This window comes from Rhinolophus hipposideros, assembly GCF_964194185.1.
Source record: "Rhinolophus hipposideros genome assembly, chromosome: 9".
NCBI classification, from domain to species: Eukaryota; Metazoa; Chordata; class Mammalia; order Chiroptera; family Rhinolophidae; genus Rhinolophus; species Rhinolophus hipposideros.
Genome location: NC_138055.1, coordinates 16,072,829 through 16,094,386, shown reverse-complemented (window position 1 = coordinate 16,094,386; position 21,558 = coordinate 16,072,829). Strand labels below are relative to the sequence as shown.

Sequence of the window (21,558 nt, the reverse complement as noted above, 5' to 3'; positions counted from 1 at the left end):
TCATGATACCTGCCTCACAGGGTTAACAACACAGCAGTGCTCTTAGCAGCATGGCACAAACACTCCATCAATGGAAGCAAGTATTAAATGAGGACAAAAGCCAGCCAACAGTAAGGTAGACAGTCATTCACCTATCAATGAATGAATGAATGAATGAATGGCTCAGTGATACTGGTCATTTCCTATTGGCAACGACTAGGGGAACTTGCAACCCTTTACAGCCCTGCGTCCACTGGGTGCCAGTGTTGTTTTATCCAATGAGGTGTTGGTCCCTCAGAGGTGGTGATTCTGCCTATAAGTAGGACAGCTCTATTAGCTGCAGTTTATTTTTAACGCTGGCTTTAACCTGATGCCGGAGCATTCTCCTCCCCGACTGGAGATTAATTTAGACACGATTTACGGCTGCATCGGCCAAGGATTTTCATGTCTGTTGCCAAGGCCCTACCCTGCTTGGTGCCTCACTCCTGGTTGGGGCAGAATGCAAAGCCCACTTTCTCTGACATGACCTTCAAGTCAGTCCCACAATCATGCCATGTGAATTAACATCAGCTGGCACGTGCTGCGCACCTGCTGTGTGCCAGGTAGTGTGAAAAGAGGCGTGACATATTTGACATACATGATCTCTTTGGCCCTTCACAGCAACCCGTCAAGCTGGATTCCTCATTTTATAGATGAAGAAACAGAGAGGCTTCTCAAGGTCACACGGCTATTAGAGGTGCAGAGGCAGGATTTGACCCCAAGTGTCTGTCCCTAGAGCCTGGACATCAAAGCATTGCACCATTCTGCCCCTGGCCAGCATCCACCATTAGACCGATGACAGGTGATGGGGATACAGATAGGGGAGAGATTAGGTCCCCACCCCCAAGGAACTGGAAACACAGGTGACCATTATGATCCAGTGTGCAGAGCACCGTGGAATGCTACCGGAACACCGGTGAGGGAGCAGCTCACTCTGCCAAGGGCCCCGGCACGGGGGCTTGGTGCACTGCCCCTCTGACCCGATGGCCACAGCTTTGACCACTTTAAAGTCACACACTGTTAAAAATTTGATGTATTTAAAGTCAAATTTCAAGTGTCTCTAGAGATTTGTCACAAATACCAAGGGCTCTTTAAATGACATCTGAGAATCCCTTTGCCACTCACTTCTCCTTCCCAAGGACACTTTTTTGGCAGTGGCTTGCAGCCCTGAGATGCATGTCAGAAGGTCCCTCAAGCTGTGCCAAGGCAGTTAATCCAGTACACAGGCTGTGCTGGAAGGCCGGACGCAGGGAGTGGCTCACACCAGGTTCTCCAGCCCAGAGGGGAGCTTAGCGACAAGGACAACTCTTGCAGTGAGCATCTAAATTGGGAGCAAGGACTGAGTCACATTCACCTCTCCTCTTCCACCCCCTTGCCCTCTTCCAATGACCACATGACAACCTTGTATCTCTTAAGATCTGGCTTCCCCACTACACTGTGAACTTGAATTTAAATACTGTGAATGACTCATATTTGTATCCCCCGTGCCTTATCCATTGCCTGCCACTAGGTAAGACCTAGGGTGATCAAACTGAGACTTCTCCGCTGGTATACCCACTCCTCAGCCCAGGTGTCTCCATGACCAATCTGCCTTCTCTCGGGAACTCATCTGTTCCAAAAGCTAAACCATAAGTGGACATCGAAGTGCTTTGCTAAAATAGAAACAGTGGCAAATCAGTTTTTGAAGGAAGGATGACAATTGAAAATCTGATTTAATTCTTCACTTATTTCAATGAGTTCTTGAGCTCGTTAGCTCCGATTTTTCATGTTATACAGGGTTAATGATTCTTGCCTCACAGCGTGCTGTCAGCGTTAAATGAGATAAAGCGTGGAAAGAGTGTGGCAGGATGCTTCGTAAATAGTAAGTGCTCAATAAAGGGAAGCCCAGGGCCAGTTCTAGGGTGAGGTGAGGGAGGCACATGCCCCAGCTGCAGAATGTAGCGAGGCATCAAAACCTCAATAATCAAGCTAAATCAATTCATTAGTTATTTAGAGCTGCTGGTACAAAGTACCACAAACTAGGTGACTAAAAGAAAAACACAGGAATTTATTGTCTCAGCTCTGGACGCTGGAAATCAAACAACAATATGTTAGCAAGGCTTGGCTCCTTTCAAAGCCTCCAGGGGATGACCCTTCCTTGCCCCCTCCAGCTTCTGGTAGCCCTAGGTATGCCTTGGCTTGGGGCAGCACCATTCCAATCATTGTCTCTGTTTTCACGTGGCCTTCTCCTCATATGTCTGTGTCCTCTCTTCTTATAAGGACACCCGTCATACTAGACTAAGGCTACTCTACTCCAGTATGACTTCAGCTTAACTAATTACATCTGCAGTAACTCTGTTTCCAAATAAGGTCATTTTGGGGTACTGAGGGTTTGGTTTCAATATATCCTTTGGGGAAATAAAATTCAACCCATGATAATCATATTCTTAGATTAGTGAACAAAACATCAAAATGTTAAATAAAAGCAGGATCCAACTATGTACTTGTGCTACCCTGCCTCACCTCCTCACCCTATACCCTGCCTCACCTCCTCACCCTACACCCTGCCTCACTCTCCTCACCCTATACCCTGCCTCACCTCCTCACCCTACACCCTGCCTCACCTCCTCACCCTATACCCTGCCTCACCTCCTCACACTACACCCTGCCTCACCTCCTCACCCTACACCCTGCCTCACTCTCCTCACCCTATACCCTGCCTCACCTCCTCACCCTATACCCTGTCTCACCTCCTCACCCTACACCCTGCCTCAATCTCCTCACCCTACACCCTGCCTCACCTCCTCACCCTATACCCTGCCTCACTCTCCTCACCCTATACCCTGCCTCACTCTCCTCACCCTACACCCTGCCTCACCTCCTCACCCTACACCCTGCCTCACTCTCCTCACCCTACACCCTGTCTCACTCTCCTCACCCTACACCCTGCCTCACTCTCCTCACCCTATACCCTGCCTCACTCTCCTCACCCTATACCCTACCTCACCTCCTCACCCTACACCCTGCCTCAATCTCCTCACCCTACACCCTGCCTCACCTCCTCACCCTATAACCTGTCTCACTCTCCTCACCCTATACCCTGCCTCAATCTCCTCACCCTATACCCTGCCTCACTCTCCTCACCCTACACCCTGCCTCAATCTCCTCACCCTACACCCTGCCTCAATCTCCTCACCCTACACCCTGCCTCACCTCCTCACCCTACACCCTGCCTCACCTCCTCACCCTAATCCTGGCCCTGCAGGACCCTGTCTTTATTGAAATTTTAGTTGTGCAGTTGTTGGCATTGTTGTAAAACACTGTAAAAGATGTTATGGGGAAACACAGGAAGGGGGAAGACCTTCTAAGAGATTCCAATCTAATAGGGAGGAAAAAACATACAGATTGAGAAGGGAAAAAAACAAAGCAGCCCTGACAGCTGTCAGCTGGTAGCTGGCCTAGTTACTCCCAGCTCAGCTGTGGTGTTGCCCTGCTGAGCGTAAACAATTCCACAGCATATCATCATCAGAGACTCGCCATATCAGTGCTAGAACAAGACAGAAACTAGGCCACTGCATAACCACGTCTGAAGAGAGAAATAAACAATGACAGTGGGCAACCATGAAAATAATCCACCAGCTGCCTCTTGGGTAATACGAGTGGCTACTGCTTCTTCTCCCATGGCCACTCACTGCTGCTGCTGCCTTTCTTTGACCCCTGACGTGTTCCTAGTGATCTCTGGCTCGTTGGCATGCACAAAGTTAATAGTTTACAGTACGATGTGATAGGGGACAAGGTACCAAAAAAGTGCTGCTGCTCCCAGAGGAGCACACATTCTGCTTTGGTACCTCAGATGGCACCACAGAGGTGGGGGTGGGGAGTGGGGGCTTTGGTTGGCCTTGGAGGATGAAAAGGATTCCCATTGGAATGCAGAAGGGAGCACGGCTGGCAGAGGCAACCATATGGAGCTGTGCAAGTGTACGATGTAGGTCCACCTGGCATGGTCTTTCCTAGGCCAGCCCCGTCCATCTCTTCCCTGACAACTCCCAGTGCCATTGCCACGTCATGTCATAGCACTGATCACACTGCCCTGTGATGGCTGCTTTCTTCTGGCCTTAGATGGTGAGCTCTTCGAGGGCAGGGACCTTGGATCAGAAATCCTGAGCACGGCACCCTGACCATAGCAAATGAAGGAAGGGGAACTAGTGAGTCATCCCTTGTGCTTGGGTCCTAAGACATGTGAAATGAAGTGGTAGAAGAGAAAGATGAAAAGTTTCTAAAGGTTATAGTCAGCTTGGAGAGGGCCTTATTTGCCAAACAGAGGAATTTCTATTTCATTTGGTTAGCAATTGGGAGTCACTGAGGTATTTTGGGGGAAGTCATCCACATTCCATTATCAATCAAAATAAATTTGGATGGACCGGACAGGTGAGAAATTGGACAGCGAATTCAGGTAAAATGTTACTGCAGGAGTCCAGGCAAAACATGACAAGGATCTGAATGAGGACAGCTCCAATGGAGTTGAGAGAAGAGCAGAAGATCCGGAGTGGGGCGGGGGGGGGGGGACACATAACAAGAATACAAAGGATTTGATGGTTTATTAGACGTTTGCAATACTTTAAACCTTATTAATCCTTGCTTTTCCAGTATTTGGTTGGGTTTTTAGGCATGTGTGTCTTCTTAATTACGTTTTATCTGAGCTAGTATTACATTGGCTTACATGCACCAAACACATGTGTGGGAGGCAGACTAATGGCCCCCTAAGGATGTCTACGCCCTAATCCTTGGGACTTCTGAATATGTTAGGTTACGTGGCAAAGGAGAGTTAAGGTTGCCGATGGAATTAAGGTTGCTAATCGGTTGATTTAAAATAGAGAGATTGTCCTGGATTATCCAGGTGGGCCCAATGTAATCACAAGGGTCCTTATAAGTGGGAGAGGAAGGCAGAAGAGAGGGGACAAATAGAGATGGCAGGATGAGAAGGACTTAACTTGACATTGATGGTTTTGACGATGGAGAAAGAGGCCATAAGCCAAGGAATGCAGGTGGCCTCTAGAAGCTGGAAAAGGCCAGGGAACAGATTCTCCTCTTGAGTCTCTAGAATGAACACAGCCTTACTGAAACCTTCATTTTTATCCCAGTGAGACACATTTCAGACTTCTGATCTCTAGAACTGTAAGATAATAAATTTGTGTTGTTGTAAGCCACTAAGTTTATGGAACTTTGTTATAGTAGCAAAAGAAAACTAATGCAGTACATTTCACAGAGGGCTAGGCATAAGATGCTGGTGACCCACCCAGGCAGTAAATCTTACTACAAACGAGCCACACGCTGAATACTAAAGAGTTGAGCATTTATTTCAAATGCCCTTCACTTCTCATTCCCAAAATGAACTGTCACTGGGCTGAAAAGTCATCTATTTCAAGGTAGAAAATATGACATATTCCCTGCCCTTTTGAATTTCTTTTTATGCTTGCATTGCCCCATCATTTGGGAAGTAGGCTTTATTTCCATATATTACTCCTGTTACCAACCGTGGTTGAGTCAGTGGCAACATTCCTCTTTTAAACGTGACAGGTGTATACATAAGGCACTAAGTTAATTCTCTTGGTGAGGTGTCCAAGGAGGAAGTAACTCATTGGAAAGTAGAAAAAGGAACTCCAATGCACAAAACATGCCATGTATGCTTTATATACATTATCTCACGTAACTCTATAGCAATCCCATGAGGGAGGAATCATTATCCATATGTTATACATATAAATAAATGGAGCCTAATAGAAAGAAACTGAAGTCAAGATTCAAGCCAGGGTCTCTCGGACTGCAAACTCTTGGTTATCCCCACCTCATCATACAGAGTCTCAGGAAATACTCTCTAAACATTATCCTTCCAGAATCTTTAGAAGTCGGTATCAGATAATGAAAAAAAAATCCCCATTTTCTGCCTTCAGTGTGCAGCTGTGTGCACGGAATTTGCAACAGTGGACTAAATGGCGATGGGACCTGTGAGTGCTTCTCTGCCTACACTGGGCCCAACTGCGACGAGCGTAAGTACCGCTGCTTTCCTGAATGCACACCAGACCAAACAGACATAGATGTATGCATTTCAACTGTGGTTGCATATACTGGGGCTCTATATCAAACGTTTTGCTGGAAGAAAACCAAAAATAAAACAGAGAGAAAAATAAAGGAAAGGAGAAGAGGGATAAGAAAGGGGAGGGGAGGGAAGAGATAGTCTCAAAGATTGGAGGTCTCGGAAGGTTTGGGAGCAATGCAGTGACATGGCTATAGCTATGTTTTGGGAAGGGCAAGCTGGTGGCAGTGTGAAAGAAAGAATGGAAGGAAGACACTGGAAAACTGGGAAACCCGTTGAGGCCACTGCAACAAGTTAGGCACCTAGTAAGTCACGTTCCCAATGACCGTTCTCAAAGACAGAACACATTAACAGGAAACAGAGGCTCCAAGGGTGCTGTGATTCACCAAAGGTCACAAAACTAGTAAATAGGAGAGCTGGGACTCAACAATCTTCCTTTGCAGCCATCCCTGAATGTGCAGCCTTGCTCTGCCCAGAAAATTCCAGATGCTCACCTTCCAGTGAAGACGAAACGAAACTAGAATGCAAATGCCTTCCTAATTACAAAGGTGACGGCAAATACTGCGAGCGTAAGTAGAATTTAGATCCTGTTAGTTTATTAATTGAGATGTTTAGGTTACTCAACAGAACAAAAAAGGACACTCAAAACCTCCGTAATATGAAGGCAATGACCACTTCTTCTATGTTGTTGAATGAAATATATAAAAAGTTCCAAGTAAAATGCTCAACGTGAAACTGGAGCCAGACTGCTTGGGTTCAAATCCCAGAACTGCCTAGTACCGACTACATGAACCTTGGACAAATTCTTTAATCGGCCTTTGCCTCCATTTTTCTATCTATCAAATGGGGATAATAATCGTACTTATTTTAGAGGATTATAAGGATTAACTGAGTTAATGTATGAGAAATGCTTAGAACAGAACCCAGTACATATTAGAAATTCTATAAGCATCAGTGCTTTCTTTCATGCTATTTTATATTTATATTCACACATAACATGGCATAATAATATAACAATACCATATTAGTAGTTTTAATCTCTGATGGTCATATATGGATCTGTTTGGTAGGTAAGGGTGATCAGGTAGGGTAAGATTAAATGTTTCTTACTCCCTCTCTTAAAACTTTGAATGGCCTTTGCGGCTTTGACGAGCCGTGATGGGCAGTCCCTTCAAAGTTCAGTTTCCCTTCTCCATCCTGAGTTTGATAACTGCCTTTTTTTTTTTGTCATTGCTTCTCAAGCCATCAATCCCTGTTTACAAAATATCTGCCACCCTCATGCTCGTTGCACGTACCTGGGACCAAATCGGCACAATTGTACCTGCCAAGAAGGCTACCATGGGGATGGCCAAGTGTGCTTACCAGTTGACCCCTGCCAGATTTACTTTGGAAACTGCCCTACAAAGTCTACAGTGTGCAAATATGATGGGCCCGGACAGGTGAGCTAATGATGGATGAAACTGATGCGAATAGAAGTAGGACAACCATCGAAGGTAAAAGGTGCCATAGGTACACTTTGTTTTTTGTGCCCTCCCAATTCTCCTTTTCAATGTTCAGTGTGGGCTTCCTCTCCAGACAGACTTGCATGTGATCAGGGCAGACCTCAGCATGTCCCCTCTCCAGTCCGTCCTCTACTCTCCCACTTTCCAAGATCCCCAGTCAAAACTTCACTGTCCTACACCCTTTTCTATCCCAGTCCTATATGTTGATTGACAAAATATACACACAACTCAAGTTAATTTAACAAATTAATTGCTAACCAAGTCTTGGGTGAGTGTGCAATGGACTTTCACCAGCAATCCCCTAGTCTCTCTAATTTCTTTTCAAGGTAAAAGAGGACTCTGAGAATCAAAACTACTCTGTCCCAAAGGGCTGAACACTGATAAAACATCAGGCAGCACTGGCAGACTGTGGGGATCAGTGAGGACATTCTGGGGGTGAGACCCTGACCCTCTAAATCACATCATGACCTCAACTGGTTTAATTCATCCTGGTCAGGAGACCTTTGCTAGGAGTATAGTTGAAAGAACATTTTCCCTAATATTTAATTCAACCATCAAATTAAGGGGTGCCTACTGCACTCATCACTGCACATCAAGTGTTCAATGGAGGAAATTCATCCACTCAGGAGGCTGTCGCTGCCTGCGGGGGAGGAAAGTTTTCAAGTGCCCTCCTCACTCTCAGTCACGGGTCCCCAGCAGTCTAATCAGCACCCATGGGAATGCTTCTGGCATTCCTTGCAGAGCATCTACCCACTCTTATCTCCAAGGAAAAAGAATATATCACACAAATATTGCTGCTATCAATTTCTGAAGCAGATTTGAAAGAAATTCAAAAGGCAGCACTCCTGTCCTCTAAATGAGGTCCCTTATGGGCAAAACCATGTTACACTCTGAACCAACATCTCAAGACCTTAGGAGTGAGGTTAAAAATATACTATATCTCTTTTAAAAATGTGTCCCAAGGCAGATTTTCGAGTCTTAGAAACATCCATTGCTCACACAGGAGTGCGTTCATTATTTCCATTATTCCAGAGCAGGGTTCCTCAACCTCTGCATGGATCATCTTTTGGACCAGATAATTCTTTGTTGTGGGAGGCTATCCTGAGCATTGCAGGATGTTTAGCGGCATCACTGGCCTTTAATAGCACTTCCTCCCTTTTCTACTGTGAATGAAAATCAAAAATGTCTCCAGGTATTGCCCAATGTCCCTTGAGTCGAGACTCCCAGTTGAAAACCGCTATCCTAGAGCAATACTTCCCTTCCAAACCTCAATCTCTATTCACCTGTAGATAATTTAAAACCAGGAATCCTGGTGCCAGTGAGGCCCAGGGTTAGCAAACAAAAAAACTGAAAAGGTAAACTACCAACAAGGTATATGAGTTTCCAAACAGATGAGATAAATAGACATGGTTTCCAATTCTAGACACTTTGACAAAGTTCTAGTTTAAGCCCGCATTTTGAACCCACCACAAGTTAGTTTTTACGGAAGAATAAAGATATGAATTTAAGAAGAATATCAGTTTGTTTTTTTTTTAATTTTTCAATTACACTTGACTTTCAGTATCATTTAGTTGCAGGTGTATAACATAATAGTTGGACGTTTATGTAATTTACAAAGGGATTCCCCCCAACAAGTCTTGCACCCACCTGACACCATATATGATTATTACAATACTATGGACTATATTCCGTAAGCTGTACTTTACGTCCCCCTGAATCCTGCCTACTTCCAACCAAGTAAGTTTAGAAATTGGTCCTTTCCCATGTGAGCCTGCTGATGAGAACCCCTACTCTGGTCAACACCTCTATTGTAGCCTCAGGAGAGACCCTGAGGCAAAACATCTTCAAACTAAGCTGTGCCCAGATTTCTGACCACAGAAACAATGAGATAATAAATGGGTTTTGTTTTAAGCCAAAAAAAAAAAAAAAACAGAGAGAGAGGGAGAGAGAGAGAGTGAGAAGAAGAAGAATGTCAGCTTCTGTAACTAACTAGAACCTTGCTTGTTTTTCTCTCCCTGTCTCCTGAAGTCTCACTGTGAGTGTAAGGAACATTACCACAACTTTGTACCTGGAGTCGGGTGCAGTGTGACCGATATCTGTGAAACTAATAACCCCTGTCACAGGAATGCAAACTGCACCACCATCGCACCAGGCCAAGCCAAGTAAGTCTTTGCCATGCCACCACCATCTTTCCAAGTGGTTCAAGAGGTGGCCAGTCAATGCTGCAAGCTCTTGAAGGGCAGGAAATATGTCTTTATGCAGCCTTGTGTCTACCCCAAACCCCACATAGCACAATGCAAGGAGCATAGTAGGTACTCAATCTTTGTTTAATCGGTGAATCATTCAATAATTGTTTCCTTTGTAATGGCCATTAGAACAGTCTGAGATACTGATCTGGCCAGCTAACATGGTATTAAGTGGTCAGAGCGTGGGAGAAGGAAACCACTGTCACTAGGAAAACAAATGACTGTTACAATTGCAGGTTTGCCCTCTAATGTGTATGCCTGTTTCCTCATCTGTGAAATATTGCTTGTTAGTGGTGCAAAACAAGACCAGGGAAAGTGAATAAACACTACTGGTGTTTCCTGGACTCCAGGTTTCAAAAGAAAGGGGTTTGCTGTGAGTAAAAATATTTGTGAAATATTCCTGAGGCAGAGGTAGTTCGCGTGATGGGAAGGACGTGGTATTTGGAATTTAAAGACCTGGGTTTGAGTCTATGCCCTAGTATCTATCAGCCGCATGACCTTGGGAAAGAAACACCATCTTTCTGGCCTGTTTCTCCATGTGCAAAATAAGCACAGTGATGTCTACTTCATAAGGTTACGTGAGAGAATGTTCTGGAAACTGCTATGCAGCTGTATTGTTATTTGTGGGTGAACTGAGACTAGAACCCATGTCCTTTGATTCCCAGATCGAGGCTTTTATCTTGGTGCCACTTTCAGCTCTCATTGTCATTGGCACCTATGAAGGATCTCTACTGCCATTATGAGCTCAAAAACATATGAGACATTGAACCGTGTAATTATAAAACAAGTTCCTGTCATCCCAGAGCTCCCTTCTATCTTCTCTGGAGTTCATTCCTTTTATAGTTGGGTCTTGAAGGTGTGGATTTGCCCAGATCAGTTTTGTGATCGTCATGCTCTATCTGGGCAAATAAGCAAATCCGTACTCACTGTGGGTAGAATAGAAAGTGCTTGGGTGTCAGAACATCTGGGTTCAAATCCCAGCTCTGCCACTTAAACTTTAAACTCTGAACTGAAGTTTCCTCTGTCATAAAAGGGGGAGAAGCAGGGTTGTGGTGAGGATTGCATGAGATTATATTCATCCATCTCTGAGCAGGAACTGGCATATGGAAATCTCTCCATACATGTGAGTGCACATACAAACACACCGCAGACATGAGAATAGGGACATATGCACCCAACACACGTAATACACAGGCACGTCTTCTCCTGAAACACAGATGCTGGTAATATTAACAACCAAACAAGCCAGCTTACACAATTTCCACCATCCTCAGAGAAAGCATAAGTAGAATAAACCAAACAAGCCAGTTTACACATTTCCACCATCCTCAGAGAAAGCATAAGTAGAATAAACACTTTCTTTCTTTTGTGTTTGAGAAGGTGAAATTGAAAAATGAAACTGGAACATGAGAATAATAGAAATTGCCTTAAAACTTGTGGTTAAGATGTCAGTGGGCCTAACAATGGATTTTAGGGATATGTGTGTCACTCACAAACCTCCCTAATCCCCCCACTACGCCACCAGAATTGACTGTCTTCAGCTGAAAAGAGGCCTAGGTAAAGGCTGAGTAAGTTACATTGATAAAATATGGGGCCATCAATAATATAGGTAATTTAGTTCACCCAGGAGAGTTGATTATAAGATAAAGATTTCTTTTGTTTATTCCTCCTTAATATGGCAATCGGTTTATGGAGAATGTTCAAAATCACACTGTGTTAGGCACAGAAGGCCACCCAATAAAGAAAAATGGGTTCAACTATGGGTTCTACCCTTCACCACTGGGGTGACCTTGAGCAAATCATGTAATTTTTCTGAACCACAGTTCCCTCACCTAAGTCGGACCAGACACCAAAAATATCTCCCTGAGGAGCGCTGACACTTTAAACTCTAAGTTCCCTTTTGATTATTACTAAGGAGAACGAATAGCTTCACGTCTGGTACAACTGTGAGTGTTTACTTTGACTTGGTAGAGGTGGGATGTCAGGGGTGAGACAGAGAAGCATTTCTCTCTTCTTGGATTCAGTTCAACTGTAAAGACTGGAGGTGACTGAGAAGGCATATTGGAAAAGTGTGGTTTCCATTCGGACTACAAATGGACAATAAACGACACTGAAATCTAGAGCCTCTTAGAACACTAGTGACACTGATGCCATTCCATGTTTGTCTAAGACTTGTACAGGCTAGGGGTCCTTGCTGTGAATAATCTCCCTGGAGTCCTATCCAAGGATACACTGTGCAGAGGTGAGAGCATGGGTTTTCCCAGATAGACTAGGTTTGAATCCCAGAGTGGCCACTCCCACGTGTGTTTCCAGCAGTACAACCTTTAGACCTGGGTGACAGGGGACCCAGATGGGATGCATTTTAGAGGGCCCCATCTGGCCCTCTGCTGACCATACCAGGGCAAGGAGTCTGAAGGACCAGGGGAATGTGCTACCCCAGAGCCTGAGCCCCCCTTACAGACCACACCCGGATACCCAGAACCCCATAATTCTCCACCCAACAGGCTCCAAAACACTTCCAGGACATACACAGGGTCTTCCTGGGATCATTCTCCCCAAGGTATGGCCAAGAGTGGCTGTTCTCAGAGGGTGTGGATGAGCCACCATTATCTCCATCACTTTCATGAACACGCCCTTGGCTCTAGTTCTACTGAACTACTTCTTGGTCTTCTAATATGCCGAGATATCCCCCCTGCTTAGACATCCTTCCCTCCCCACCTCTTCTGAGTCAGGCTAACACACTGATCCTTCAGTGTTTAGCTTCAGTATCTCTACCTCTAGGATGTCACCCCTGTCCCCACCCCCCATCCCCATCTACTCAGATGTCCCCACCCCAGGCATCCAAGGCACCCTGGAATGCTTCTATTTATCACCCTGAACTGTGATGAGTGCATAATACAGTGGTGATAAGCACAGGTACTGCCACTAACAGGCTGTGTGATCTTGAATGAGATACTTAGTCTCTGTGTGCCTCAGTTTCCTCATCTAAAATGGGGCTAATAACAGAACTCACCTCATAGGAATTTGTATTAAATAAGATACCATAATAAGGCCCCTAGAAGAATGACTGGCATAGGAACGATCCCTAGATGTCAGCTCTTATTATCATTACTGATCTCAATTCCTGACGAGAATGCAAGGTCCTTGGGGGTCCATGTCTTATTCAACTTATTGGAACAACTCCTGCCTCCCTTTGCAACAATGAAATGAGAGTTTGGAGGAACAAATGAATCAATGAAGGAATGAAATGAACAAGTGAAGAAATGAAGGAAGTAACTGTACTGAGTCTTTTGGGACACCCTATAATTAAATAAAACTAAATTTTATCCAGCATTAAACATAATCAGCCCCGTCCCATAACTTATAAAACGCAAATGGCATGTAAGTGTTCTTAAAGCCTCAAGATAACAAGAGACCTTTACACCTGCTAAAGAACCAGTTTGTAAAAGAGCCGATGCTGAGCTGTGCCATCGCCCCACTGAGAACATTTAAGTTGGAAAATTATCTCATGAAGTCTCAGACTTTGGAATGACATTTTAAATCAAAATAAAAAATATTTATGTCTCATACATTCCATTCAGCACTGAGGCCATTAAAATACAATTCTCCTGCTACCCTTAGGAAAAACAAGTCAAGACACTTCACACAAAGCAGATCTTTGGCCTCATAACTTAGAGACGTTTTAGAAACATTTTTAGTGGTTTGTCCAAGTGACTTGTCTTGCTATTACCAGCTGTCTTCAAATGAAACTTACGTACTTTAGAGCAGGATTAATTTTCAGCGATGATAATTGTAGCACTTCCAAGAATTACCCGTCCCCCTCTTTGCTTTCTTAAATTCACAGTCTTGTAGCACAGGATTTCCAGAGGCAGTTGATGCTTGACTAGGGAACTGGTTTTCGGTTGTATTAACTAGACTTCTTTCATGGTTAGATCTACCTGAGTGATTTCTCGTAACAAGGTTTCTCAACCTCAGCGCTACTGACGTTTGGGGCAAAGGTTAATAGATGAGCTTTCCTGGGGGGACTAGGTTTGAATCCCAGCAACAACTCCTGTCCCCGCTGAAACATTGAAATGAGAGTTTGGAGGAGCAAATGAATCAATGAAGAAATGAAGGGAGCGACTGTTTGCTGTAGGTGCTATCCTGGGCACTGCAGTATGTTTAGTACACCTCTGACCTCTGCCGCCTAGATGCCACTAGTACCTTCATCCCAGTTGTGACAACCACAATGCGTCCAGATATTGCCAAATATCCCCTGGGGGGCAACATTGACCCTGGCTGAGAGCGACTGCTCTATAACAACCCTGAGGACTCAATCAGTAAATTTGTCTGGCTGGGAAGCTATGTATCCCTCTGGGATTATATTCAATGTTACTTTCTCTTAGAAACTGTTCCATATTTCTCCAGGCAGAATCAGTCACTTCCTCTTCCATGCCCCCCTGCATCCTATGCAGTCTTCCTCATGGCACTTCGTGTGGAACTTAAGTGGTCTGTGTACGGACTTGTCCTGCTGTATTCCAGCCTCTCCTCACCACTGTTGCTGTTATCACCACTGTCTCCATCATCATCTCCATTGTTCTCATCATCATCATCATCATATTCCAAGTATTGAGCTGTTTCTATGTGTCTGTCACTGGGCCAGCTGTTTTAATTGCATTGTCTCTTCTATTGACAGCCTTGAATGTATTATGAAACTTATTTCATAGGTAAGGAAATTTGCCTATGATATTGCTATAAATTATATGTTGTCAGGTCCATCTCTAGCATGTGAGATGCTAAAAGGGCAAGGTATCGTTATTATCATCTTTATAAGCCTCTTAATTCAAGGTTCCTAGAATTAAGTAGGTACTTAGAAAATAATCAGTTCCATAGTTAGGCACTGTCCCAGGTGCTGAGATATAGTGAGGAATCAGGGGGAATCCAGGTTCCAGAAGAGCTTCCTATGTAGCAGAAAGAACAACACCTTAAAAGGTCATTTTGGTGGAAAGGGTTGTGATGGAGGTATCATCAGAATGTTCCTGGCAGGGGAGAGTCAGGGGGTCAGGTAAGGCTGCCTAGAACAGGTCACACCTGAGCTATAAGAGAGGCTGGGAGAGCAGATGGTCTGAGAAGGGAATCACAGTCTACAGAAAGAATTCAGTATCGCTGGAATTTGCAGTGCATGGCAGGAAGGAAACATAAGCAGGATCCCCCTCTGAGGGCCTTATATGCCATGCAAAGCACTTATACCTTATCCTATAGGTGAACGGACTCCTGGAGAGTTTTAAGCGCAGAGGTGCCAGACTTCCCTTTTGGAGAGACCACATTGGGGGTTGCGTGAAGCATTGATTTGAAGGGAAGAAAACTAAGGGCAGAAAGACCAGTTAGGAAATCATTGCAACAATCCAAGCAAGGGGTGATAAGACTCTGAAACGTTTGTGCAGCAAACTTGTTGAAAATACATCTATTTGCCATGGCACCATATTTAACAGCACAAGTGGACGAATGCGTGCATAATTGTTCTTTGGAATCTAAGCATGAGTCATATCTGTGGTGTGGTATGACCACAGCATCCCTGCATCTCTCTTCTCTGAGACGTTCTGCCCTACCTTACATTTGGGTCCTCATTTACCTCCAGGATCCTGGTGAATGTTGCCTTCCTAAGCACATTACCAAGTGCAGCCAGCTGTCAACTAATCTTGGCTGGGTGGCAGTGGTGTGCTAGAGCCAAAGCTTGCTGATTGTTCAGTTTTCAGAAAATTTGCAAGCTGGTTGGCATCATGTGGGTAGTGTGAGGATGGCCAGGGTAGGAGTATGAACCATGGAAATTGGCAAATGCTGAGAATTGGGGCTCCCCACCCTACCCAGAGAGCTGGTTGTTCAACATTTGCCAGCACACCACTGCTAATACAGCTTTAACTACGCCTTTCACTCTCTTTATCTTTTGTGAAATTAAACTCTAGTATAAATTCTGTGATTTTCATTGTTTATATATTTATTGTAACTCATTGACTACTTATTGTACAAATGTTACTGAAGTGCTTACTATGGACCAAGCCCTGTGCTAGGTCCTGGGGTTATAACAGTGAATAAATAAACAGCCCTTATCCTCACGCTTTCCTCAAATTAGATAGGGAAGCAGAGATGAATCAAATAACCACACAGCTGAAAAATCGCAGCTGCCACTGGTGGTACAGAGAGGAGCTACACCGTACCAGGAGAGTTCCCAATTAGGGGGAGGCAATCTATAGTGGGGGAGCGGGAAAGGGATGGACAATCGAGGACGATTTCCCTAAGGAAGAAACAATTGAGCAGAGATCTCAGCTAAAAAGGAAGGGGAGGGGAAGAGTCTTCTAAGCAGATCAGTCGCTCTGAGTGGTTACTTAAGGCTGGTTTCAGTAGCTTATTTGGACCCTGGTTCTGCAGTGAGGCCCTAGAACCTGCATGTATACATAGTAAGTTCTCCAAGGGCTTCTTGGTCACACTTTGAAACATACTAAGACAAGGAGTATACAAATATATCTAGTGTTTATGGATATGTACCATGTATTAGATATCCATTTCTTGTGGGCCTACTGTATGTCAGGCACTGCACCAGGCATACTTACTTGTGTTTGTGCCTCTCCTCTCCCGGCCTTGTTCCTGGCCTACCCTGGGTATTCCCCGTCTTTTGCAGATGAGGGAGTTGGACTGTAGGGTCTCATTGCTCAATGGCTCTAAGACCCTGAGATTATGTTTTCACCCTCTCTATAGATGCATTTGCCAGAAAGGTTATGTGGGCGATGGCTCAACGTGTTATGGAAACATCATGGAGCGACTCAGGGAATTAAACACTGAACCCGGAGGAAAATGGCAAGGAAGCCTGACCTCTTTCATCTCACTCCTGGGTACGTAGCTACAGGGGCAGATTTCCACGTAAAGGGCAGCCAGCCCTCTTTCAGGCAAGGGCATCTGCAAGATACAATCATTCAAAACTTGGTGGGCAGGCTAGGCAAGTCTTGTCGGGTGGGATCAGCCCTTCTAGGGAAGAGTGATACAGGTGGGAGGGAAAGCACAGGCAGCTGTTTCCAAGGAGACAAGCGGGACTTAGTGCCAAGAGATCCAGCAATGCAACAATTAGGAGGCAGAGAGCTGCAGACAGGGTCCTGGGGCCACCAGAGGGGAGCTGGGCTGCAACAACACTGAGATGGGGCAGCTACTAGGTGACTATGGAGACCTCCCTCTTTCCCTTGCCCTGTGGGTCTTCCAGGTTTGAAACAAGCTTGGCAGGTAATACTGGAAATAGAGAGTGATTAAGCCCCTGAGGCAATATCTATGTTCTTCAATGGAGGTGCTGTTTGAATTTGGAGAATAGTCGGCTGTGTGTGACCATTTCACACATTGTTGGATGTTTAGCCTCATTGGCCCCCCAACCACTAATTGTCTGTAGTGACACATTCTCCACCAGCCCTCCAGCAAGGGTGACAGCCCAAAGCACCCGCCTGCATTTCCAAATGCCCTCTAAATGTCATTACCCCACATTCCCTTAAAAATGAAATATCATAGCTGATAGCAGCATTAGGTAAGACTTTCAATAAAACACAAATTTGGCCAATCAACAGAAACCAAAACACAGACTTGACCAATCAACGGAAGCCTTCAAATATCAGGATTTAGAATTTACCAGTCACCAAAAATGATTTCCCAGAAAAAGCACAGATAAAGAGATAAATATCGTCCATGGGTCAATGCTGTGCTCTCAGCATAAAGCTTAACGGACATCCTGCATAAATGTCCTGCTCTTTCCGAGGCATTCAAGGGGAGTCAGGCATTACTGGCACGCCTTAGGACTCGGGGGCAATCTGCCAGGCTTCTCACAGCCTGAGAACTCTTAGAATGTCATCAAATGAGAGCAGACGGAGTGACAGAGTATCCTTTGCAGACTGGGTCCTGGAACATTTTCCTGGACTAAGTCCAGTTGACCTCTCACCTGCCCTGTTTATGAAGCACTGGTACACATGCCCTCCTGTGTGAGAGCACAGAGCCCATTCTTGCATCCCAGCTTCCCAAGGGGCATGGAAACAGGACCAGCTGCATAACTTGCAGGGCCCCATGCAAAATGAAAAGGGTCCTTTGGTAAAAAATAATTAAGCATCTTAAGATGGCAATAGCAGAGCATTAAACCAAGCATGGGGGCCTTCTGAGCCGGCTCTGGATGGAACAAGGGCTGGCAACATCTCAGAGAGTCAGGCCCAGGGTCAGGGACCTACTGGGTGGGTTTGTCTGAGGTTGTTGTTACGTGACCCTCACAGAACCTCTCATCCCTGGGTATCCTTGAAGCCAAGACTCCGGCTGCAGAAAAAAATCACACGGTTCTGAGGTAGCTTTGGGCCCTTGGCATCATGCTTCCTTACATTCTTAGATAGCTTCCCAGTTTATAGAGAGCCTGCACATGCCAGTTAGAACAGTGAAGCTCTTGAGTCAAGGGCCTAAGTGGACCCCAAGGACCATTGCCTCATTTCACTCCTCATGGGACACTGACCCATTTGTGTTTTCTTTTTATGTGAATTTTGACTTCTAAGACAAAGCCTATGCCTGGCCGCTAAGTAAACTGGGACCATTCACTGTGCTGTTGCCAACTGACAAGGGACTGAAAGGATTCAATGTAAGTATTTAAAATAAATCTACGGAGGGGCTAATGTCAAAAAAAAAAATTTAAAACAAAAAATCACCTTAGTAGGCAGTAACTTCTTTTACCTAAAGTGGGAAACCCTGATTAAAATTAAACTTACTGATAATAAGAATGATCACGTTGGATACATTTCTTTTAGTGAAATAGAACATCCTGACAGAAAGGACACAAATTATAAGTGCACAACTCAATGAATTGTCACAAAGTGAATGCACTGTGTATCCGGCAAGCCCATTGCCAGCTTTCTTTAAGAGCCCCCTGGATCCCCTTCCCATCATTACCGCTCAAGGCTAATTATTAAGGGTTCTTAAATAAGATTTGCGTAATGCAAAACTGCTCACTTCCTACAGGAAGAATTAAACTAATGCATTCGCTAGGTTGTTTGTTTCTTCCAAGTTATCATACATGGTCACAGTGATAGGGGAAACTAGAGGGAAATTGTAGTCTTCAATGTGACCAGCTGGTGTCTGAGGTAATGTTACCCGGTAGGAATGAACCTCAGTGCCTGGTGCAGGTGTAGCTTCATGATGGTATCAACGAAATACTCAGATTTGATTTCACGTCGGTAATGGACGTACTGATTTGTGTAAAATTGGTTTATCTTAATCCAGTATATTCTGTGATGATAGTTTTTGCTGCATTGAATGAAAACCCAATACGTTCCAGACTCCCGTACCCTAATATGCTACCACCATTAATCTATCTGAGATGAATCTATCATCAGTCTTCAGAGGTGCCCTCACCTCTCGGCTCTTGGGGAGAACTAGTAAATATTGAATGCCTCTGAGCTAGGCACTTTGCATGTGTTCTCTTCTTTAATATACAGATTGAATTCACACAAAAATAATTTTAAAAATGTATCTGTGGGTGGATTGTTGGCAATACACTGACACCAGGTAGATTTGGTCCAATGGATTTCAAAAATCATTTTACTGTTCAAAAGCTCCATGGATCCACTCTAACTTCATATTTCATTTCCATCTGCTTCCTGGGCTCTATCTAGGTCATTCCTTGTGCCTGCCACCCTCCTGGCTCCTCTTGGCCCCAGTGCTGGGCTCTCCCCACTATGTCAGATTCCACACCAGAGCACCTGCCACGGTTTGAGAGTATACTCTGCTTCACCTCCCACTCTCCAGATTTCTAATCCCTTTAAGGCCTGGCCCAGGACAGCTGCACTCAGGGAAAGTCATCTGTATGTGAAAGAGCCCAAACCAGAGGGAGGGTTTTGGCACTGACTTTGATATCTTTGATCCTGAACAAGTGAATGCATGAAATACAAACGTCATGTTCTCCTTCAAACAATAGAGACTGAAGAAACTGCTCTCCTTTCTTAGGTAAAAGAGCTTTTGATGGATAGTGAGGCCGCTCAGTACTTCGTGAAACTCCATATAATTGCTGGGCAGATGACCACAGAGCATATGAATAACACAGACACATTCTATACCTTGACTGGAAGGTCGGGGAAAATCTTCAGTGGTGATAAGGTAAGGGTATCTCTGATGTTCGCTCTCAGAGCCAGTGCCCACAGATGGCACTCTCTTTGGGTTTGCAGGTTGGGAAAGGTTACAAAGAACTTTTCTGATTCCTTGTCTGTCAAAGCACCTCCCTACACTGGAAGAAGCAGAAAGCAATACAAGAAAGGGTCAGGTAGGAGAAGAGAGTGCACTGTTATGGAGAGGGGGGTTTTATAAAATGTTTGATTTCTGAATTAGTTTGCAAGGCAACCATCATGCAACTGCCAGCAGCAAAGAGAAACTTTGAGCAGCCTGTTTCCTGGAAGTATCAGCACAAAGCCAGATCAGCGTTCTTCTCACAAAAGGAAATGGATGGTGTTTGTTTTAGACTATTGGAGTTTATCCATCCTCTCCAGCATAACATTCCATCTCTCCTAAGGCCATTAATTCTGTTTTGTTTTTTAAAAAATAGAACTATCCTCTTCCCCTTTCACAAATAGCTCTTTCTGTGACTCTACTGAGCTGGTGTACATGTGATTGAGTGACAGAATGTGTGTGTGTGGGTTATGGCCTATATGGTTGCACTTCACCAAATGTCAATAGTTGATAGATGTTTTACTGAGCACTTACTCTATGCAAGGTACTAGGGTAAATCTTTAGTTATGTTATATAAGATTCACAACAACCCTGTGAAGGAGTTTTGTCAGAGCCAAGATTCAAATGCAAGCCTGCCTGACTCCAAAACCTGAATTCTTAACCAGTGTATTGTATTGTGTGTGTGAGGATGGATGGATGGATGGATGGATGGATGGATGGATGGATGGATGGATGGATGGATGGATGCCTGGATGCATGGATGCATGGATGGATGGCTTTCTTTCTCACAAGGATATGCATGCATTCATTCATCCATTCATTTAACAAATAGTTACTAAGTCTGTAACTTATAGGAGCCACATGGGAAGAAGAAGGAATTCACTTCAGTTATTCATTCAACAAATATTTTTTACTGTGTGCCTTCTTTGTACAAGACACTAAAACAGATGATGAATTTATAGTAGATTGAATTGTTTTGCCCTTTTGGAGCTTGTAGTCTATTGTGAGACATTTATAATGCCTTATTCACATTTAGCATGTAATAGTCATCAGTAATGTTACACACTCTGTCTCAAATGATCTTAATGAAAACCCTGTGAAGTCAGCCAAACAGATACCGTCATCCCCATTTTAAGTGAAGTGATTTATCCAAGATCACACAGCCAATAAATGGAAGAACCCAAGGATTCAAGATTTCTGACTTCTAGTCCAGTACTCACTCCTGTGAGAACACCACATTAATTTTGTTTTATTTTTTCCTTGGTGTTTTAGGACAATCAACTAAAGCTTAAACTCAATGGAGGCAAAAAGAAGGTCAAAATTATACAGGGGAACGTAATTGCTTCCAATGGGCTCCTGCACATCCTCGACCGAGCCATGGCCAAGATGGCGCCCACATTTGAGAGCAACACTGAGGTGAGATACTTCAGGAGAAAGTGGTGGCAGCCCCAATCCATCTTCCTTTGTTCCCTGGAGAGTCACATCCAAAAAGAAAATGCATGCCAGCAATATGTACTTG

At 44.4% G+C, this 21,558-nt stretch overlaps 1 protein-coding gene across 1 annotated transcript in view; it reads left to right on the top strand.

The window, feature by feature from the left end:
- Nucleotides 1-21,558, top strand: part of STAB2 (stabilin 2) — a gene marked incomplete at its 5' end in the record, with an annotated part of 132,830 nt that overhangs the window by 16,545 nt on the left and 94,727 nt on the right. The window contains 8 exons of the mRNA XM_081059459.1: nucleotides 5,949-6,044; nucleotides 6,535-6,660; nucleotides 7,334-7,530; nucleotides 9,622-9,755; nucleotides 16,572-16,705; nucleotides 18,380-18,462; nucleotides 19,824-19,973; nucleotides 21,312-21,455. Coding sequence (XP_080915585.1) covers nucleotides 5,949-6,044; nucleotides 6,535-6,660; nucleotides 7,334-7,530; nucleotides 9,622-9,755; nucleotides 16,572-16,705; nucleotides 18,380-18,462; nucleotides 19,824-19,973; nucleotides 21,312-21,455 — 1,064 coding nt within the window. The remainder of the gene's footprint in view (nucleotides 1-5,948; nucleotides 6,045-6,534; nucleotides 6,661-7,333; nucleotides 7,531-9,621; nucleotides 9,756-16,571; nucleotides 16,706-18,379; nucleotides 18,463-19,823; nucleotides 19,974-21,311; nucleotides 21,456-21,558) is intronic.